Source organism: Bubalus kerabau, chromosome 4 (genome assembly GCF_029407905.1).
Source record: "Bubalus kerabau isolate K-KA32 ecotype Philippines breed swamp buffalo chromosome 4, PCC_UOA_SB_1v2, whole genome shotgun sequence".
In the NCBI taxonomy this organism is placed as follows: Eukaryota; Metazoa; Chordata; class Mammalia; order Artiodactyla; family Bovidae; genus Bubalus; species Bubalus kerabau.
Window position 1 is genome coordinate 22,087,686 of NC_073627.1, and position 19,626 is coordinate 22,107,311.

At 50.7% G+C, this 19,626-nt stretch overlaps 2 protein-coding genes across 3 annotated transcripts in view; one reads left to right on the forward strand and one right to left on the reverse strand.

Moving 5' to 3' along the window:
* Positions 1-10,946, forward strand: part of DNAJC7 (DnaJ heat shock protein family (Hsp40) member C7) — a 30,408-nt gene extending 19,462 nt beyond the window's left edge. Inside the window, exons 6-14 of the mRNA XM_055575874.1 lie at positions 1,707-1,825; positions 2,465-2,618; positions 3,134-3,298; positions 4,136-4,227; positions 7,245-7,318; positions 7,690-7,836; positions 8,070-8,222; positions 10,099-10,161; positions 10,608-10,946. Coding sequence (XP_055431849.1) covers positions 1,707-1,825; positions 2,465-2,618; positions 3,134-3,298; positions 4,136-4,227; positions 7,245-7,318; positions 7,690-7,836; positions 8,070-8,222; positions 10,099-10,161; positions 10,608-10,645 — 1,005 coding nt within the window. The 3' untranslated portion in view covers positions 10,646-10,946. The remainder of the gene's footprint in view (positions 1-1,706; positions 1,826-2,464; positions 2,619-3,133; positions 3,299-4,135; positions 4,228-7,244; positions 7,319-7,689; positions 7,837-8,069; positions 8,223-10,098; positions 10,162-10,607) is intronic.
* Positions 10,947-12,006: 1,060 nt separating this feature from the next.
* On the reverse strand, positions 12,007-19,247 carry CNP (2',3'-cyclic nucleotide 3' phosphodiesterase). 2 transcript variants are annotated; one of them, XM_055575875.1, is made up of 4 exons: positions 19,126-19,247; positions 17,261-17,930; positions 15,094-15,233; positions 12,007-13,642 (listed from the first exon to the last, which is right to left on the reverse strand). In XM_055575875.1, exons 1-4 carry the CDS (start codon positions 19,126-19,128, stop codon positions 13,193-13,195), a joined length of 1,263 nt encoding a protein of 420 aa, XP_055431850.1. In that variant the 5' UTR covers positions 19,129-19,247; the 3' UTR covers positions 12,007-13,192. The 2 variants fall into 2 exon arrangements, with proteins under 2 accessions (XP_055431850.1, XP_055431851.1); XM_055575876.1 differs by having other exon boundaries at positions 12,007-13,638; positions 15,090-15,233.
* Positions 19,248-19,626: the final 379 nt, after the last annotated feature.

A 19,626-nucleotide genomic window follows, 5' to 3' on the forward strand; every position in this document is an offset into this window, starting at 1 on the left:
GTAATAATGCTATGCAAAGTTCTATACCTTGCCCTTTTTAAAATTTTTTTTACTTAATAGGCCTCGGAAGTCTTTCCATATTAATATGGAGAGCTTCTTCATTCTACGTTAGAGCCACATATTGTTCTATGAATGTCTATGTTACCTAACTAGTTTCCTGTTGATGGAATTTGAGTTATTTCTAAGTTTTCAAACTTCATCACTTCTTGATCCCAATGACCAGATTTTTAGAGGGAATAGGTGTCCCTAAACTCCAGATTTCTCTGTTGGATCAGTTATTCCTAGGAGAATATGATTCAAGAAGGATCTCCCAGGAATAGCAGATAAACAAAAAGTGAAAGCTCAGAGAACAAACTGAGAAAAAAGATGGGAATATATGGAGAATCTTTATTAAGCTGAAAGACTGAAAAAAATCCGAGCTCTGTGTGTGTGTGTAACATTTTGGTTAGTATAGTGACATGGTAAGTATAGTCTAGGACCACTGAAGACGGACTAATATATTGGATAATCTGTTCTAAAGCGGAAGAGTGGCCACCCCGGCAGTCAGTGGCGGGTGAGGCTCGCGCCACAGGAAGGAGGCGCTGTGAGCGGTGTCAGCGGTGTAGGGAGCAGTGACTCTCAGGTTCTCGTTTGCCGTTCCTTGTCTTTCTTACTAGGCTAAACATGAATTATGCAAAGTAGCAAATAATAGTATTTCTACTAGAAGAATGAGAGTTGTTTTTATTTTTCTTTAGTTTTATTTATTTTTGGCTTTGCTGGGTCTTTGTTACTGCCCGAGAGCTTTCTCTAGTTGCAGTGAGTGGGCTGTTGTCTGTTTATGGTGTGTGGTGGTCTCATCGTGGTGGCTTCTCCTGTTGCAGAGCATGAGCTCTAGAGAGTGTGGGGATTCAGTGGTTGCAGTGCGTGGGCTCGGTTCCCCTGCTGCATGTGGATGCTTCCCACTCCAGGGATCTAACCTGGGTCCCCTGCATTGGCAGGTGGATTCTTAACCACTGGACCACCAGGGAAGACCAAGAATGAGAGTTTTGATCACAGTCACTATCGATTGGATTCCCTGTGGAGGCACCTTAGCATGGTGATTAGGGTTATAGGCTCTGGATCTTCGTGTCTAGGATGAAATTCTCTTCTTATCACTTACTGGCTTTGGTGACCTTGAACAAGTTATTTTAATCTCTAGTTTTTTCATCTTAAGAAGGGTAACAGGGACTTCCCTGGTGGTCCAGTGGTTAAGAATCCGCCTCCCAGTGCAAGGGACACAATTTCGATCCCTGGTCAGAGAAGAGAACTAAGATCCCATATGCTGCGGGGCAACTAAACCTGGGCGCCACAGCTAGAGACAGTCATGTGCCATAGCGAAGAGCCTGTGTGCTGCATTGAAGACCTGGCCCAGTCAGATAAATTAATTTAAAAAATAAAAAAGCCAGAAAAAATAAAGGTAAGGGTAGTAATACAACCTTCTTGATAAAATTGTTGCGAGCATTACGTGAGTTAGCGCATGAAGCACTCAGTGCGTGCTTGCTGCTGTTGTCATCGTCTGGATCAAGTGCTGTCCTCATTTCAGTGGTTTAGTCTGGTAATTTAGGAATGTTCTTAAACCTCTGGCATTACTTTCCCTTAAATCTCTCTGTTACCTGTGACCAGACTAAAGTGAAGACATTTCTGGAGTTCAGGATGAAGAATCTCATTTGCTTTCTTCTTCTCCACAGGTTGTTTTTTGCATGGACCGTGCCCTAGAATATGCCCCTGCCTGCCATCGCTTCAAAATCCTCAAAGCAGAATGTTTAGCAATGCTGGGTCGTTACCCAGAAGCACAGTCTGTGGCCAGGTATGAAGTCAAGCCAGTTCTGCAGTGAAATGCCAGATAGCACTGAACAAATGCTGTCCAGCAGCTCTCTACATCAGGAGTTACATACGGTCCTATAGATAGGGTGATCAGACCTTCCTGGGACTTAAAGCCAGAGGTTGGACCAGGTCTGAAAACCTAAGGGTTTTACAAAGTTCAATAGGTACTTGACCTGTATGTGAAAGAACAGATGTTAAGTGTTCTTTTGTTTCTACTCAAGGGGTTTGCAAACTGTAAAGGACCAGTTAGTAAATAGTTTAGGCTTTGCAGGCTGTGTGGTCTCTGTTAACAATTCACCTCTGTCACTACAGTATAAAAGCAGCCGTAGATAATAGATAAATGAATAGTATTGCTGGATTTCAAAGAAACATTATTTACAAAATCCAGCAGCAAGTGGGATTTGGTCCTGTGGGCTGTATCTGCCAACCCTGTTCTAATAAAGATTGTGAGACACAGTGTATAAGGGGGGAAAACAGGTAATTTTGGAGGAGTTCTTGGGAATCTACCTTTGGATACTTTCCATATTAGACACATGGTCAAGGAAAAAAAAGTGGCCAAATGATAGTAACGGTGAGGGAAATCCAGACCACAGCTGAATGTGCTCCTTTCTGGCTGTTGCAGTGACATTTTACGAATGGATTCCACCAATGCTGATGCTCTGTATGTACGAGGTCTTTGCCTTTATTATGAAGATTGTATTGAGAAGGCGGTTCAGTTTTTTGTACAGGCTCTCAGGATGGCTCCTGACCACGAGAAGGCCTGCGTTGCTTGCAGAGTAAGTTCTAGGCACCAGATCTGGGCAGGAAAGAAAGCTTCCTCTTTGCACTTTTAAGACAGGGTGAAAGGTTTCCGCCCGTCACAGGGAATGTGATAGCACTTCTTCCCACCTTGCCAGGATGCTTGGTTCTTTCATTAGAATTTATTTCAGGACAACTTTGTATTTGCCTGAAGGTAAATATGATAATTTAGAGTCAGATCCTTTTAATATCTCAGTGTTTTTTCTTTTTTTCTTCCTTCAGTGAAGAAAAGATAGTAATGCTTATCCTGGGGAGTAGAGAGAGGTAAACTCTGGGTAACACAGGTCTCATTGGTATTGTTTTGTAAATCTCGGTTTCTCCCGTCCACTCTGTAGCAAGCACCAATGAGCAACAAATAGCCCAAGAGGTGGTGTTGGGCAGGGTAGGGGGCCATCCTGGGATCTAAGAAACAGAAAATAGACTCTGGACTCTCTCTGCAGTGGTTTGAGGGTTTCTGGATGTGAACTGAAACTCCCCTTGCTTTTCTTTGTAGAATGCCAAAGCACTTAAAGCAAAGAAAGAGGATGGGAATAAAGCATTTAAAGAAGGAAATTACAAGCTAGCATATGAACTGTACACAGAAGCCCTGGGGATAGACCCCAACAATATAAAAACAAATGCTAAACTCTACTGTAATCGGGGTACGGTTAATTCCAAGGTAAGCAAGCACTTGATCTGCAACTTGGGGCCTATATTTTTAAGGGCCAACAAAAAGGTCTTGGGAACTTTGCCCAGTAAGGGTAAACCAGATGAGAAGAGAAAAGGTTAATATTTCAGCTTGTGAGGAACGAACTTCAGAGAGGCAAGCTTTTATTTTTTCTGTGGAATTTAGGGACACTTGAGGGACAGTTTGGAATGATATTCCCACCTGTTCTTCAAGATTCTCTCTTCCAGTAAAAAAATGGCTAGGAAAAAAAAAAAGAGACTGGCTAAAGGCGTTGAGACAATTTTTAAAGCAAGTGTTGCTTCTTTTTGCCTAACCAAGTGATTCTTTTTTAGGACGGATTCTGAGGACATGAGAATATGAGGCAGGCTTAGTTTTTTCTCCAGTATAACTGATGGTCACCCTGCTCATTGGAAAATACCCTAAGTGCTGTCCCACACAACCATCAGGAAACAAGAATAGGCTCCTTACTCTTGCAGAGTCCTAGTGGTTTAAAAAATTACAGTAATTCTTATTCTTCCAGTTGGCCTCTGGAAGAATAGGAGGCAAGAACCACCCTTCCTCTTGCCATGTCTGGTTGGGCACTAACCTGAAGCAGTAGTTGTGGTTTTTGCTTGCAGATAAGTGTGCCTGGCTTCCATCACTTAGGAAAGAACCCAGTTTTGAATTTGGTGTCCTTAGCCCTCTGAGGGACGAGCTCTCTAAGAATGAATGTGACAGTGGGCCCGCATGACCAGTGGATCCTCTTAGAATTTTGAAGCCATGGCCACAGCTTCTGGGCTCCCTCAGTCACCGAAGATGTGAAGTATGACTGCTCTCTCTCTCCTGAAGCTTAGGAAACTAGATGATGCAATAGAAGACTGCACAAATGCAGTGAAGCTCGATGACACTTATATAAAAGCCTACTTGAGAAGAGCTCAGTGGTAAGTGCCTCTGGTGGGTGGGGGGAAGAGGGCATTGCTGCCGGCCTGCCAGGGGAATTGCATTGTGGATGATGAAGCAGACCCGGGGATGTTGTGAGGTCATTTGGTCCTTCCCCCTGCCTCTAGGTGGGATTGTTCCAGCCCTAGAGCTATCTTTATAGACCTCCAGCGGAGGAGATTGCACAAGCTCCCTCAGTCTCCCATGCCTGTGTCTTACGCCCCTCACGGTCAGTAAGTTTCCTCTGATGCCTGACCCAAATTCCTTTTGTTAAAGTTTAAAATCCATTTCCTTTGGAGATTTTATTTTGTGTTGTACACTTTTGCTCTAACTTGACACAGTGCTTAGCACACAGTAGGTGCTCACTCAATTAATGCTTTGTTGAATGAATGTATGGTGCTTGGAAGAGGAAGAATAAGGTGTCTCTTGTGGTAGTTTAGAGTTGTGCCGATCCTGTATGTTCTGGGTTAGGGAAGACAGTGCTTCCATAGGAAGGGATTTAATCTGGCTCCGCATCCCTGCAGTATAGGGAAGTCCCCTTTGAAATATCTTTGTCTGACTAGGTTATTTATGAGCCAGGATGTGCCTGCCTAGGTCCAGCACTCAGATTTGCCTTCAGAGTCAGGTTGCTCTGCAGCATACTTGTTCATCTTATTTTTGAAGCCACTAGACTCTTTTCTCCAGACAGGAACGTGAGCAAGGGCTGCGAGAGACCACTCCCCCAAATCCATTTTACTTCAGATTATTTCCCAGACAGAGAAGAATGTTCTGTCTTTTAAAGGTCCTAGAGGAAGACCCATGTGTTATGTCCCAGTCCTCCCCCAGCCGTCGTGTTCCTCGTGGAATGTCCTGGCCAAAGGACAGGTGTGACTGCTGCTGCCTGGTGAGCAAGCTCATAGTTCCTCAGGCTCCCCAGTCTCACCAGTGGCGAGAGCATGGGCTGCTTCCCATGTAGTGTGCCCCAAATTATCCACATTTGTGAAAAATAGGAAAACTGCTCTCCTGTGTAGTGCTTTTTTTTTTTAAAGTGAATTTCTAAAGTAGATGACTAAATCTGTCAAACACACACAGAATTATATTACAGATTCTATGAGACTATCAGTCATCTCATCTTTTCATACCACTTGCAGACACACATGGAAGCTTTGGAATACAGAAGTGTAGTGTACCCTTTGACCAGCTAAAGACTTATTTTAACAGATAAAAAGTGTTATATCCATGTTTACGGCAGTTACTGTTAAAGAAAAAAAAGCAGACTCTCACCTAGCTGTCTAGTAGGGAAGGAATGACTGGAAACATAAGACTGAATCAACTCAGTGGAACACTCTGAAGTGTTTGAACAGGGAATGGGAAGAGAACAGAAAATTCTGGATTTGTTAGGAGGGTAACGGGAGGAAAGATTATGGTTTATTCATGTGTGTGCAATAAACAGAAATCGCTTTGGTCAGATAGCCCCTTATCTTTGTGGTGGAAACAGAACTGTCCTCTGCGTGGGTCTGCTGTGAGATCCTGCCACAAAGCACAGCTTGCACTTTCGGGCACAGTTAGCTGAGAACTTGGCAACAGCTCTCTAGAGCAGCTGGGACTGATGAGAAGTATTGGAGATTAGCTCAGGCTGAAGCCTTCCCAGAAGCCTGAGTGCTGCCTGGGTCTGCGTCAGCTCACCCCACTGGTGGGGAGAGGCCGGACCTTTGCTGCAGCTCCTGTCATGGGCTGAACGGAGCATTCCGTTTTCCCTAAAGCTCTACTTTTCTTTTTAAAATTGTTTTCTTTGATGTTAGGATGTCCTTGAATTTTAAAAAAAAGTGTGAAGTAAAACTGTAATGTAAGATTATTTAGTACATTATGTAAGGATCTGGAAAGTCCATCAGGTTAGCTTGTTTATCAAATCAGTCTTTACCCAGAGTTACTAATTTTGTGTTATTTCAGTCTATATTATTACACTTAATCCTGAAAATGGATTCTCTACATTCTTAGAAGCATTTGTGCCCGCATCTGTGGGGCATTGGTTTTGCACCGTTTTTTAAAAGTCAGAAATCAAGATGTGGCCAGAAAATTGGAGATGCCTAAGAATGTTGGGCTGGTCTCTTGCCAGCCCCATCAGTAATGCTCCCTCTGCCCTGGCCTCTGGGCCTGGGGGTGCTGTGTGATGTTTGCAAAGATGAGCTTGTGTAGCAGCGGTCTAAGAAACTGAACCTCTCTGCAGTGGCAGGCTGCACTGTATGGTCACTCTCCACTCCCCAGCTGACGGTGACTGTTTCTGGAATTCCTACAAGAGTCTGTTTAATCAGTAGGCCAGTCTCAGAGCAAGTGATATCATCAGGAAAATGCCACTTTATTTCTGTGGAAGAGACATTTATAAGATTGGCGATCAGCCTGTCAAGCTGGTTTCCTCCCATCTTGGGTCAGGGTCCTTCCTTCCTCTGTGCCACTGAAAGAGAATCAAGCCTGTGTTCACAGTCTCCTTTTCTGTCTCACTGACCTATATCTCTCAGACTGACTAGTCTTAACAGAAGCATTTGCCGGCAGCCACCACCTTGAACTTGATCCTTCTTGTGGCTGACTAATCCCACATCTCCTCTGGATTGGAGCTGGCCCCGCATGTTTATGGCACTTTCGGTTTCAAAACTCTTCCATATCCATTGATCTCACTTGATAATTTTTCTCCCTTGTTTCAGTCCCAAGTGTCAAGTAGGTACCTTCACGTTGTCTCTCCTAAGGTGATCCAGATGACTCTCGGTGGCTCTAAGTGAAATCAGAAGGAACGTTCTCCCCTTGGTTGCTTTCTCCTCAGAGCAGTGTATCACTTTGCTGGTGGGTGCAAGTGGCATGAGACCTCTCTCTTTTTCTTGAGGAATTGGTAGCAAATTTTTCTTGTGGCTAGCTTAAGAACTCCTATTTCACGAAGCATCTCAGCCAAAAGTTTGTGTCTCTTGCTTGAGCCATGCCTCTTTCCCTAGAGTGATACCAAAGGCCATTGCTATTTATGTCACTGAACTGCCCTGTATTTCCTTTTCAGTTACTTGGACACAGAACAGTATGAAGAAGCAGTACGGGACTATGAAAAAGTATATCAGACGGAGAAAACAAAAGGTAAAGAATTTTGAGCACATGTTCCTTAGGGAACTGTGTGGTCTGACTTGTAGGTCCTAAAACTGGACACGGGAGTAGTTTGATTCAAGGGTGAACCTGGAGCTCATTGGAAGAAGTGAGCAGAGATCCCAAATGTGGGACAAGGCACCTGTTTTCTGGTCCCCAGTTCTCCCTGCCACTTTCATTTTCTGTGTCATGAGGCCGATGTGAAGAACCTAAGTGTAAATAGATTTTTTTAAACTCCACAAGAAAACATCATAAAAGCCCCTTGTATGGTTAACAGGGCTTCTGACTCCAGGGCATCTGGGCTGGGACTTGGTAAAGGAAGCCAAAAATGGATTTATCCATTGACGCTAAATGTTTTCCTCCAGAACACAAACAGCTCCTTAAAAATGCACAGTTAGAACTGAAGAAGAGTAAGAGGAAAGATTACTACAAGATTCTTGGTGTAGACAAGAATGCCTCTGAGGACGAGATCAAGAAAGCCTACCGGAAGCGGGCCTTGATGCACCATCCAGGTAGAGCGGGTGGGGAGCGGGGCTCAGTGGCAGGAGCAGGTTGGGCCGGCTGCCACCATGGTCAGTCCAGCACCAAAGCCTCAGAGAGGCTCCTCAGCTGGAATTAGGTGGTGCTCGGTTCTGTATACACCACATGTGGGAAGTACTGGATTGTAAAATGAGACATAATATAGTCTTTCCCTTGAACTCTGTTTTCTTGAGACTCTGAGTTCTTCCTGTATTCCTCCCTTTAGATCGACACAGTGGAGCCAGTGCTGAAGTTCAGAAGGAGGAGGAGAAAAAGTTCAAGGAAGTCGGAGAAGCTTTTACCATTCTCTCTGATCCCAAGAAAAAGACTCGCTATGATAGTGGACAAGACCTTGATGAAGAGGGCATGAATATGGGTGGTAAGTTGGGAGTTGGTTGGGGTGGCCTGGGTTGCACCTGACACCTGTGAAATGTTAGCCTTTTTCCTGAAGACATTCTGTGGGTGGAGGAGTAGGGTGGGGGTAGGGGTGTCTTATGTCATCAGCCAGTGACGCCAACAGTTTGTTAAGTGCACTCTGATGAGTAGCTGTAATGTGTGAGGTACTGTGATGGGTATGGAAAGTAACAAAGCTGAAACTCATAGTCCAAGGGTTTGCAAACCCTGGTCCACGGGCCAAGTCTGACCCCTGGTCTGATAGACATGGAGCCCAATGAGGGCAGTCAAGTGTAGCAGGTGCCAGGGGTACAGATTGAGTGCCAAGGTCAGCACTAGCAAGGGAAAGCTTGGATATGCAGAAAAGCACAGCACTGCAGGGGAGTGACCAGGACTTGGCTAGGAGGATAGAGGGTGCTTGGGGCATAGCAACACAGTAGCTGGGTCAGACCTCAGCAGGCCTTGGAGGCTACAGGAAACATTGGGTTTTTCCTTTTGGCTGGAAGTTTATTTTTTTCTCCCATTGCAAAGTGTCTGATGACTGATACTTATGTGTCTGGCACATTCCCATAAGCCCTCACAGACTTCAGTTTCCCCAGAAGACTTAGAATGAAAGTGAAGTGTAGCTGAGAGCATCATTGCTCACGGTGAGCTCAGTTGGGGATAAAAGAAGCTCTGAGTTGTGCACAGTTCTCAGACCACTGCCTCTAATGCCAACCCTTTCTCTTCCACTGAGGAAATCTTTCGGAACTTAAAATAAGGTTGATGATGCTACATAGATATCCCTTGACCTTGCCAGTTCAGGGTGGGTGGGTGTGTTTTACAAACCTAATTTTAACAATAATAAACATTGCTCTGCCCAGCAGTTGAGAAGAGCTGTAAGTAGTCAAAAGCTGTTGAAGGGTTTAAGAAAGGGACCTGTGGACCTGATTTTAGCTCTGGAGTTATATTTGCAATGGCTGTGAGAGCTGGTTTAGAAAAGGTGAAGAGGAGGGAAAACAAGATCACTAGGAGAGGATCGAGGGCACGTTGGGAGACGGCATCGGCAGGAGTTGGCTGCCGAGCGTGTCAGGAGAGGCAGAGGACGAAGTCAAAAGTGGCTTGGGCACAGCTGACTCTGTGGGGCCATTCACTGAGCTGGGGGAGCCAGGAAGATGAGCAGATACACAGGCAAAGAATTCACTTTTAAATACCATGTGCCTGTGGGATTGGCCGCTGGAGATAAGTCTGTGCAGCTTAGGCAGCCTGGCTACGTGAGGCCCACCATGGCCTGATGAGAAGAGGGCCGCGCGGGAGTCGCGACGCAGCAGTGTTCAGTGTTGCTGCTGTCACTGACCAGGTGGTTTGGGCGGGTTACTTGAGCTTCCCCCTTAGGTTTCGTTGAGTATTAATTGGGAATGATCTAATGTATGCCAGTCCCAGTACCACGATTGCCACCGGGTGGCTTTTTTTCTGGCATATGATGTAGACAGAATATGGCATCACACGCACACATTCAGTCGTGTCTCATTCTTAGATAAGCCTTGGTGGCACCTAAGGGATGGAGTCTGGTCCTTTCAGGGGCAGCCCCAGCACCATAGGGAGACAGTGTACAGGTGCAAGCGGCATTTCCCATTGTGGAGAGGGCACGGCAAAGTGCGTTGAGGCAAGGAAAGCTTTCCTCTGGGACACACTTGGAAGTAGAACAGAACAAAGCGGGACCAAGTAGTGGGCTTGCCTCTCGACCATGACTTTGGGCAAAGGACGGAAGTGATTGTTATCTGGGAGAGCTTTGGAGACCCATTCTCTGTTAAGTTCCTCTTCAGACACTTCTGATTTTTTCACCTTTTTGTGCTTTCTCTGCTTCTTATTTTACTCTGCAGATTTTGATGCAAACAATATCTTCAAGGCATTCTTTGGCGGTCCTGGGGGCTTCAGCTTTGAAGGTGGGTGTGCCTGAGTTCCCAGGCCACAAGCCGACACAGGGGCTCCCCAGTTAGGCAGCACTCTGAGAGTCAGAGAGGCCCATCAGTGGAGGCGGCAGAATTCTCTTCTAGCAGGACATCTACCCCCTCGGGTGCTGCTGAGGATGGGCGGGGCGGGAGGGTTGGGGGGGCAGGTTTCTGCGCACACCCGGCCTAGGGAGCACAAAAGCCACACCTGCTTGGGGTCAGGGAGGTGTCTAACCAGAGCTTCCCTGTGAGGGTGAAGGTGTTAGAACAACACACACACCACCTGCTTGTGGGCCTCCTCCTGCGTCCTGGGGCCCAGCCTGTTTTGATACCCTCAGACGGCTTTCCATTTGCGGTTGAAGCAGCCCTTCATAACCAGGGCAGAGTGATCTTCCCTCGGAAACTCAGAGCCAGCTGACAAACTCTTCTTTTCCCTGCAGCGTCTGGTCCAGGGAATTTCTTTTTTCAGTTTGGCTAATGAAAGGACACCACCCAGAATCCAGAAAATGCAGACTTGCTCAGTTTAACCTCAAATGTGGACACAATTCACCTCCTCCCTTCATCATGTCTCCACGTCCTTAGAGCAGTTTCGTTTTCTCAGTTGGATACCCTGTGTCTGTGTGAGTGGGGTGAAGGAAAGGGAGCCAGCGCCGAAGACTGCGGGGAGGGGAGGGAGGCGGGGGGCGGACAGGGCAGCTTGTGAATTTTTGTTTTACTGTTTAACTTTATTAAAAAAGAAAAAAAATTAAGAGAATAAAATGTTTTGACCCTTTCTGGCACTTTGCTCTGGCAGCTGCTTTTTGTCACTCCAGCCAGTGGGGCCAGACCTGGGTCCCCAGCACGGAGTGGATGCCCACATGGACTTCAGGCTCAGTCAGCTGTCCCACGAGGGGTGTGGGTGCCCCCTCAAAAATCTGTTTAGCACGTGCATGCTAAGCAGGCCCTGGAGATGCTGTTGGGCCCAGCCTGATGCCAGTCATGGGGCAGTGAGTTCAGAACACATCTTATGGTAGGGGCCACTAGAAATCAGTAGAAGCTGCATGTGTCCAAAGTGGGTGCCAGGTGCCCGGCTGGGCTAACTCAGATTTATACATGTGTTCACAGTTCCCACTGCTTGAGGGAGATGGCAACAAAGACAAAATGCCGCCTCCCTCACCCTCAGACCCTTTCCAAGTGGGCCAGGCAGCTCCTGGGCCCAGTGGTATGGGTGCTGACATCAGCTCATTAGCTGGAATTTTTAGCAAACACCCCTAGCCTTCTCCACGTGTGTCACTTCCTGCATGGAAGGCAAGCAGGGACAGGAAGCAGTGGCATTTGTCATGCTGTTCAGGTCAAGCTTCGTGTTTGTGGTGAATCATCTCAGGACATCCAGGCAGACACTTGAGGCTTTGGCTGAAGCTCTGATTTTTGGTGCTCTGGTAAGTAGAGATGGCTGGGTAAAGACCTTGGCCCAAATAGCTAACTATCTTCCTTCTGAGCCTCAGCCCCTTTCTTTTCAGTCTTCTCCCTTCAGTGTGAAGACCCTGGTGAAGTGCTGACTGCATAAGGCCTGGGAAGTTCCCATGTAGCCAACCAGACCTCTGTTAGCCTGGAAGAGATTCTTGAATGTCAGCTCTTCCCTTGTGTTTGAAGTGGCACTGACCTGAAGGTGGCCCTCCCTGAAGAACTCCGGGTCTTGCTGAGGTCCTTCCGATTGGATTGGCTGGGCACACCTGGGGGCCTGTGCCAAGTGACTGGGGGCTGCTTTGTGCTACATGTCCCTCATATTCAGCCAACCCCTGCTGTCTGTGTGCCTCCAAGGCCAGTCTCTCTCCCTTCTGCCTCCTCATGAAAGCCGACACTGTTCAGCTGCCCAGTCTCGCCACAGCTGTGCCCAGCCCGCAGAGGGGAGACAGGACCGATGGCCCCAAGCTGGGGGACAAAGGCAGTCCTAACGCACCCTGCCCTTGCCCCAGGGAAGACTGAGCGGGCCACAGCGGGAGAGAGAGGCACGCAGCTAGGATTAACATGATTTATTTCATTATCAGTCTTACAAGTTGCTGAGGTGGGCAAAGCCAGGAGAGTAACTTCAGTCCAGGCATTTCTATCAAGTGACAGCCTGATTAGCAGGGCCGTTACTGAGCGGAGGGCAGTGGAGGGCACCCCAGGAACCCCAGCTCCTACAGCAGTGTTAAAACCCCTCCTTCAGAGGCACTGGATAGGGCGTGGCCCGTGACAGCCAGGGGCCACTCCACTGGCTTTTGGTGCCCACTGACCCCTTTCAGCAGAGACACAAAGGCCTCCAGAGGCACCAAGGAGGCAGGATGGGCTGGGCAGGTGGCAAGACTGGTACTTTCTCACCGAGGCTCTGTCTCTGGCCTCGATCTCCCCACCAACACAGCAGGGCCACACGGCTGGAAGGACGGCAGCCCATCCCTTTCCCTGGGTGAAACCTGTAGCCAGCCTGGAGTGTGGCTGCTGCCTACTCTGTTTTGTCCCCTAGTTGTCAAACTGTTACCTAGTTACAGTGTGAGGAGGGGACAGGCACTTAGGACCAAAGGTGTAAGGGAAACCCCTTCTCTGCCCTGGAAAACAGTACACTCTGATTAGGAAACAGGCTCAAAACCCAGGGGTCCTCCCATCTCAAATCCACCACAGTTTCTTGTGGCTGGTGACCACTCCATGAGTGTTGCAGTGCTGGGGTGTCCCCTCCCCACTAGCCAGCCTCGTGCAGGGCAGTGGGCCTGGGGGCCCAGTAACTGGAAGCAGAGCTTGGGGTCGTGGCTCCAGTCCAGGCCAAACTTGGCCCAGCCTGGTCAACTGTGGTCCAGGTTCCTAAATGATGCCTACCCACCCCCTTGTGTTGAAAGCTTGAGCGTTAGAGGGAAAGGGGGTGGGCAGGAAAAGAAAGAAGTTATTTTACAAGTTTTTAAAAATTACAGGAAAGTTAACTTTGAGTAAAAAATAAAAAAGAAAGATCAAGCAGAGGAATGCTCCCCTCCCCTCCCCCTTCCCTTGTAAAGAAGGGGCAGGTGGCCCAGGACGCTCAGATGATGGTACAGGACTGAAAGGAGCCACCCTTGCGGCCGCTGCGTATGGGCACAGCCTTGCCCTTCCCGTAGTATCCCGTAAAGATAGCCCTGACCTCCATCTTCTTGGCCAGGTTCAGCATCCAGCGCCCGCTGCCCAGGGAGTAGAGCTTGCCCCGGCTGAGCTCACCCACCTCCTCGCCGCGGCTGCCCCCCTTTTCCTGCCGCACAATCTCTAGCAGGTCAATGCCTGTCTGCACGGCCTCTACGTCACCCGCACAGCCCAAGGTGATGTGTGCGCGGCTGCCCCGTGGCAGGTTGTCAGAGGGGGACAGCTTGTCCACGTCGTTCGGCCACAAGGCCAGCTCCTGCTCGCTCAGCTCTACTCTGGCTCCTGTCGTCTTGGGTGTCACGAAGAGGGCCGAGATGGTCAGCGTGAAGGCCTTGCAGTAGGATTTCTTCACTACCTACAGAGGGAGAGAGGGCAGAGGACCGAGCTAGAGGTGGTGGCCGTGACAGAGGGACAGTGAGCGCCACAAGCAGCCTGGTGCCGGGTAGACGTCCTTCCACTGACACTGGCCAGGCTGCTTGAAAGAGCCAGAGGTGCCAGAGAGGCAGGAGAGCGCAGGGGTGAGCGACTCCAGGCTTCCTGAGCTCAGGCCTGGGCTCCCCACCCACGAGCTGCAAGGCTCATTCACCTGTAAGAGGGCTGATGCTGAAGCTTCCTCAGGGTGAGGACTGAGGACCTAGCAGGGGCTGCTGTCATTACTACTCACCCCTTAAAAGCACGCTAGTATCCAGACAATATCCTGGAGGGCGGGGTGAGGGCAGAAATAAAGGCCTTGGATCAAACTCTACTCCATACACTGTGGCTTACGGTATACCTGATTCTCAGAAAGCCCATCTCTCCCATTTTGACCATAAAAAACTTCCCTCTTTTGCTCATGACCCCTCACCCCAACAGTGTCTACTGTGTGCGTGCACGTGTGCTCAGTCATGCCCTATTTTATGCGACCCCATGGACTGTAGCCCGCCAGGCTCCTCTGTCCATGGGATTCTCCAGGCAAGAATACTGGAGTGGGTTGCCATTCCCTTCTCTAGGGGATCTTCCCAACGCAGGGATTGAACCTGAGTCTCCTGCACTGCAGGCAGATTCTTTACCACTAAGCCACCTGGGAAGCCCTGTCTGGCAGTTAATAGGTGCTTAGTAAATCTTGCTAAATGAATGTACAGTTAGAGGTGGGAGTGAAAGTGTGTGCTGCGTGTTCATTCATGCAACTGTGGGAGGTGCTAGGGATACAAGGTGAACCACACTGCTGCCCTCTGAAAGTTTCCATTTGTGTGGGAGGAAACCACGGAACAAGTAAGTATAATGGCTGTTAAACTAGGCAGAGAAGTGAGGGAGCTGGCAGAGGGTCAGGGACAGCCTTCCTGCAGAGGCAACCTGAAGGAGGCTGGGGTCAGCCAGGCACACCAGGGTGCCACGCCAGGTGGTTAAGGACCTGATAGGAGAGGCTGTGGGTAGGAGACGGGGGTAGCCTGCAGGCAGGGAAGGGGCTGATACCCCTAAGCCAATGAGCCTTTCTGTCCCTCGACACTCCCCATTCCGGGGCACGACCAGGCCTCAAACTCGGGACAGGGACTTCAGAGCACCAGCCTCCTGGGGGTAAGGGACTTCTAGCCTTTGGAAATGAACACAGGCTTAGAAGCCAGCATTCCCTGAGCATCTGCAGAAGGGGCAGGCCCCAGGGTCACAGCACAAGCTGGTGGCACTGCCTAGCGGGGCGACTGAGCTCAGTACCACTAACGCTGCAGAGGCACAAGCTGGGACAGACTCCACTTTTCCTGAGAGGCCGTCTGGTTCTCCAGAGGGCCCTGCCCTCTCCCCGCTTCCGCCAGGTTCCTGGGGAGCACTCACATCTTGCTGGGCATACTCCTCTGCCCCAGCGGCCTTCCCGTAGTCACAGAACTTGGTTGTGCAGTGCAGCACGCCCGGCGGTCTCTTCCCAAAGTAGGTGACCAGTTCAATCTTCTCCCTGGGCTCATCCCCAGAGACAACTGTGGGGGGAGAGGGAGGGTGGTCAGGGCGGGAGGGTAGGGGCATGGCAGCAGCTATCACCGAGAGCCTGGGAGAGCCAGAGGAAAAACATCCAACGTGGAGCTTACATTTGCAATCCACTGTAATTGAGCAATCTGCCATTCATTTGTTGGTCAAATTAATAGCAACTCGAGTGCTATGAAAAGGTGTTTTAAGTTCCCTGCTTTTTGTTCCGCAAATTTTTACATCTCTTACCCAGACTTGAAAACTAAGGCACTTGTAACCCAGGGGAAGGCAGGATAAGCCAAGGGAATCTGAGCTTCAACAGAGCTACATATCTGAAAAAACAGGGAAGCAGGTCATGAAAAAGGGGCTAAAAAGAAAAAAAAGGAGGGGAACTGTATGGTATAATGGAAGGAGCCAGAAAGAGCATAACATCCAGCCCACTTCCAAGCTGTTGGACCTGGGGCAAGTGGGTGACTCTCATCTGTCAATCAGATACAATAGGTGACCACCCAGATAACTGTCATGACCCATTTCACTCGGGGCCCCTGGAAAAAGAAACAGCTGGTCACTGGAAAAATAGGTAGCCTGCAGCCTCCTTGGGTGGATGAGAGGCTACCATGGGTCTTAGAAAGTAACGGGTACAGGAAGGGTCTTAGGAGATAATGGGATAACCTTAAGGCTAGCTTCTCCATCACTAGGTTTTTCCTGTTAGCTCCCAGGGTTGAGTCCCTCTGAGGATGCAGCTCACCCTCCACACGGGAGGGAGACCCCCGCTCAGAGGGCAGGCCTTGTGTGTGGCCCACCACATTTCTCCTGCGTTGTCCCATGCAGAAGGACACCAGGGGGTTTTGGTTTTTTGGCAATGCCGTGGGGCATGTGGGATCTTAGTTCTGAGACCAGGGACTGAACCCATGCCCCCTGCATTGGAAATGCAGGATCTTAACCACTGGATCGATCTCTAGTTAGTTGAGGATCCCAATTTTTAATGATAAATGCAGCTTCAAGAGGCAGTCACTCTACAGGGCAGAACCAGTGCTAACCAGGAGCCCTGCCTCGGGCACGTCTCTGTCACGCTACTCACAGGCACGGCTCACACCAGGTGGTGTAAGCATCCTGGTTTCCTGCTTTCCCAGCATTCGAATCTTAGGAGCTGAGAAAAGTCCTCGGAGAATGTATACAGGCACAACTCACCTCTGACAACCCAAAGAAACACAGGTGGGGATATTTCAAGTCTAAAATTGAGGGGTGGGGAGGAACTAGGAATGCATTAAAGGAAGAAGAGATGATTAGTAGGTGGGTGACATGTCCTCCAGGTCACTGGAGGAGAAGAGCCACTAGGGGGGGCCTTCCCTATCCCAAATCTCTCCTCTCCGTGCAGCAAACAGCAGGAGGGCACTCTGGTCTGACCCAATAAGGGAAGGCTCCTCTAGAGGAGATAGAGTCTAGGGCTCTCACAATAGCTTTGGGCAAACCCCACATCCGTTCTGTGCATTTCCCATCTGCAAAAACGAGGCTGGACTCTAGGTTGTTCTCTGGAGCTGTGCAATACCACAGGAGGTGCGCTGGCTAGCTCAGGGCCTGGGAACTGTCCCCGCTGGCATTTACAATAGTTCTAGTAGTAAGTTTTCTGCAGCTTAGGACTCCACGGCATATTGTATTTTAGAAAACGGTTCTGCAGCTGAGTTTGAAAACACTGGACCAGACTCTCCCCTCCAGGGTTCTATGAAATGTTGATGTACTTCCTATTATGACAGTATGCAATGTGTTCTCCCCACCTCTAAGACAGGGTCGGTGGTCTAGCTCCAGGCTGGGAGAGGGCACCTGGGGAGACAGTGAGAGGGAAAGTCCCTGGCGAACACCTCTCCCATGTTCCATTGAGTGTGCACCGCCCCAGGAGACCTCTGCCAGCGCCAGGTGAGCACCCCCGCATCCCCCAAGAGCTTGGAGAACAATGGTCCCAGGCACGCAGCACCCTGTGCCCAGCCAGCAAGAGGGCTCACGAATAAGGTTGAGTGCCCCACCCACCCACCCTGCCACCTACAGTGTCGCAGCTCCTTCTTGAAGGCCTTGTGGTTGCCCAGCTCTTCCAGGAAGGTCTGGCCAGTTTTCCAGAGGGCCGCGGAACTCTTCTTGGTCAGGAACCAGCCGAAGTAAAGCGGCAGGAAGTCCTTCTCCAGCCCAGGCTTCAGCTTCTTCAGATCGTCTGCTGACAGCTGCCACTGGTTCTTCTCCTTGAGCTGGGCACAGTCCAGCCGCCAGGCCGTCTTGGGCTCCACCAGCACCACCTGGTACTGGTACTGGTCGGCCAGCTCAAAGAGCTGCTCCAGCCGCTCCCGCTCATGGTTGGTATCATCCAGCACCAGGACCCGGACATCCCGGCGGCAACAGGCAGCCAGGTCCTCATCCAGCTGCTTGTACTCCTCGGAGAAGGATGCCCGGACGCCAGGGGTGATCTTGTAGCTGTCGGCAGACACCATCTTGGTGCCATCCCGGTACCTGTCCACGATGACCCGGGCCAGCGTGGACTTGCCGCTCCCAGGCAGGCCTCGCAGGATGAAGAGTGTCTTGCACTCCTGCAGCGTGGCCACCGTCTCCTCATCCTGCAGGAAGGGAAACTGCAGCTCCGGCTTGTCCTTGGCCCCTGAGGATGACATTTTGCGGAAGAAGACCTTGGGCAGGAACGTCTGGCTCTTTCGGGAGAAGCCTCTACTCTGTGTGAGGAGGGGAAGACAGGCGTCAGCCAAGTCACGCAGGGCCACCCCGCCAGCCTCTCTTCTTCCTCTCAGGCCTGGCCCTATTGAGGAATCCCCCCACTCCAGGCACCCCCGGGGCCGTGGGCACCTTCCCAAGCCATGAGGTTCTAGATGGTCTCTCCTAGGTCCTTGGGACCTGAGGGCTTCTGGCTGTGCAGTATGGAGAGGGCTGTCTGGGCAGTCCCAAACTCTTAAGGAGAACGATAGCCTCAAGGATCACCCGCTGCCACCACCTTGAAAGGAAAACTGCTGGGAAGTGCCTGCAGGGGAGGGCCTGAAGCCTGCGTTTCTAGAAGTGAAGTCTAACTTTATATTCCTGGCCTCTATTAAGGATGACCTCTTTGGAGGTGGGGGGCTCTTTGTCTGTGTAAAACCACAGCTGCCCTGGCCCCTGAGCGCACCGAGGAGGGTGGGGGTGGAGAAGGGTCAACCAAAGACCGCCTCCCTTCCCCCAACAATGCCAGTAACAGATAATACTCTCTTGTCTGGGATGGGGGGACAATGGTCCCACAGAAGGGCTGGTGGGGGGGGCTGGGCCGGAGAGCGCTGGACAAAGGGCTTCATTCAGCACAGCCTGCCACCTCCTCCTCTGCCCTGGGCCCCCCACAAAGTCGTGGTCTTTGTGCCTGCCCCAGGACTGGGCGGTACAGGGCACCTGCGTCGGAGTCTGGCTCTTCGCACCCCTTGCTGTGTCTCAGCAGCACCTCTCTAAGCCGCTTGTTTTCCTGCTTGCGCAAAGCCACAGGCGGCAACACTTTTTACTGTAAAGCGCCTTTTCCTCTAAGCCGCGAGGCCCCACCTCCCGCCAGCACCCAGACAGCTCAGCAGGCGCACATTATCTCAGACGAGGCCCTGGGCAGGGAGTGGGTGCCGAATGCCCGCCCAGCGGCCCAGTGCCCGCTACCCCGGCCCACCCGCCACCCGGGTGTGCTCCGGAGGAGCTGCTTCTGAGCCCCGATTCCCTAATTCCCTTCTTTCTCCAGCGCCATCCCCACTCCCCATGCTCCCCGCGTCGCCCATACCTCAGCCAAGAAAGCCCCGACTCAACTCCGGAACCTCGAGTCCTCATTTGCATGCCACTTCCTCCCTCCGCCCCCAAGTCCCCCAATACTCTCGTTTTCCATTAGGGTCCCGACCCAGCCCTCCCGCTCACCATGATGAGGAGGGGTCGCCGCCGTCGCCGCCTTCGCAGCACTAGCTCTCCGGGGCCGCCCGCCTGCGCGGAGGGACACGGAGTCTAGCGGTGGCGCGAGGCCACGTAGGACCGCCTTACATACCCCGGGGCGGAGCGCGGGGGCGGGCCGGGGGCGGACTGGGCCGGCCCCCTCTGCGCAGGCTCTGCGAATCGAAACTCCAGGCTCACTTGGCCCTGGGAGGAAGCTGCGGAGCGCTGCGCCCCGCCCCCTGCTGGCGCGCCAGCCCCTGGCCAGCACCTGTTTGGAGGCGCCTGTGTAGGGGCGGGTATGGGAGCTGGGGAGCGGGGGTTTGGCCTCTTTTTCTTGCACCCCGGTAATGATGAACTCGGTAAAGAGGCAAGCAGGCAGCCCCCCTCTCCCTGGCCCAGTGTAGAGATTAGATTTTAGGCAAGATTGTGCGAGTGCGAATTCTGTCTTTAAAATTTTGATATTTTACTCATCATCAGGCTGTTGATTTA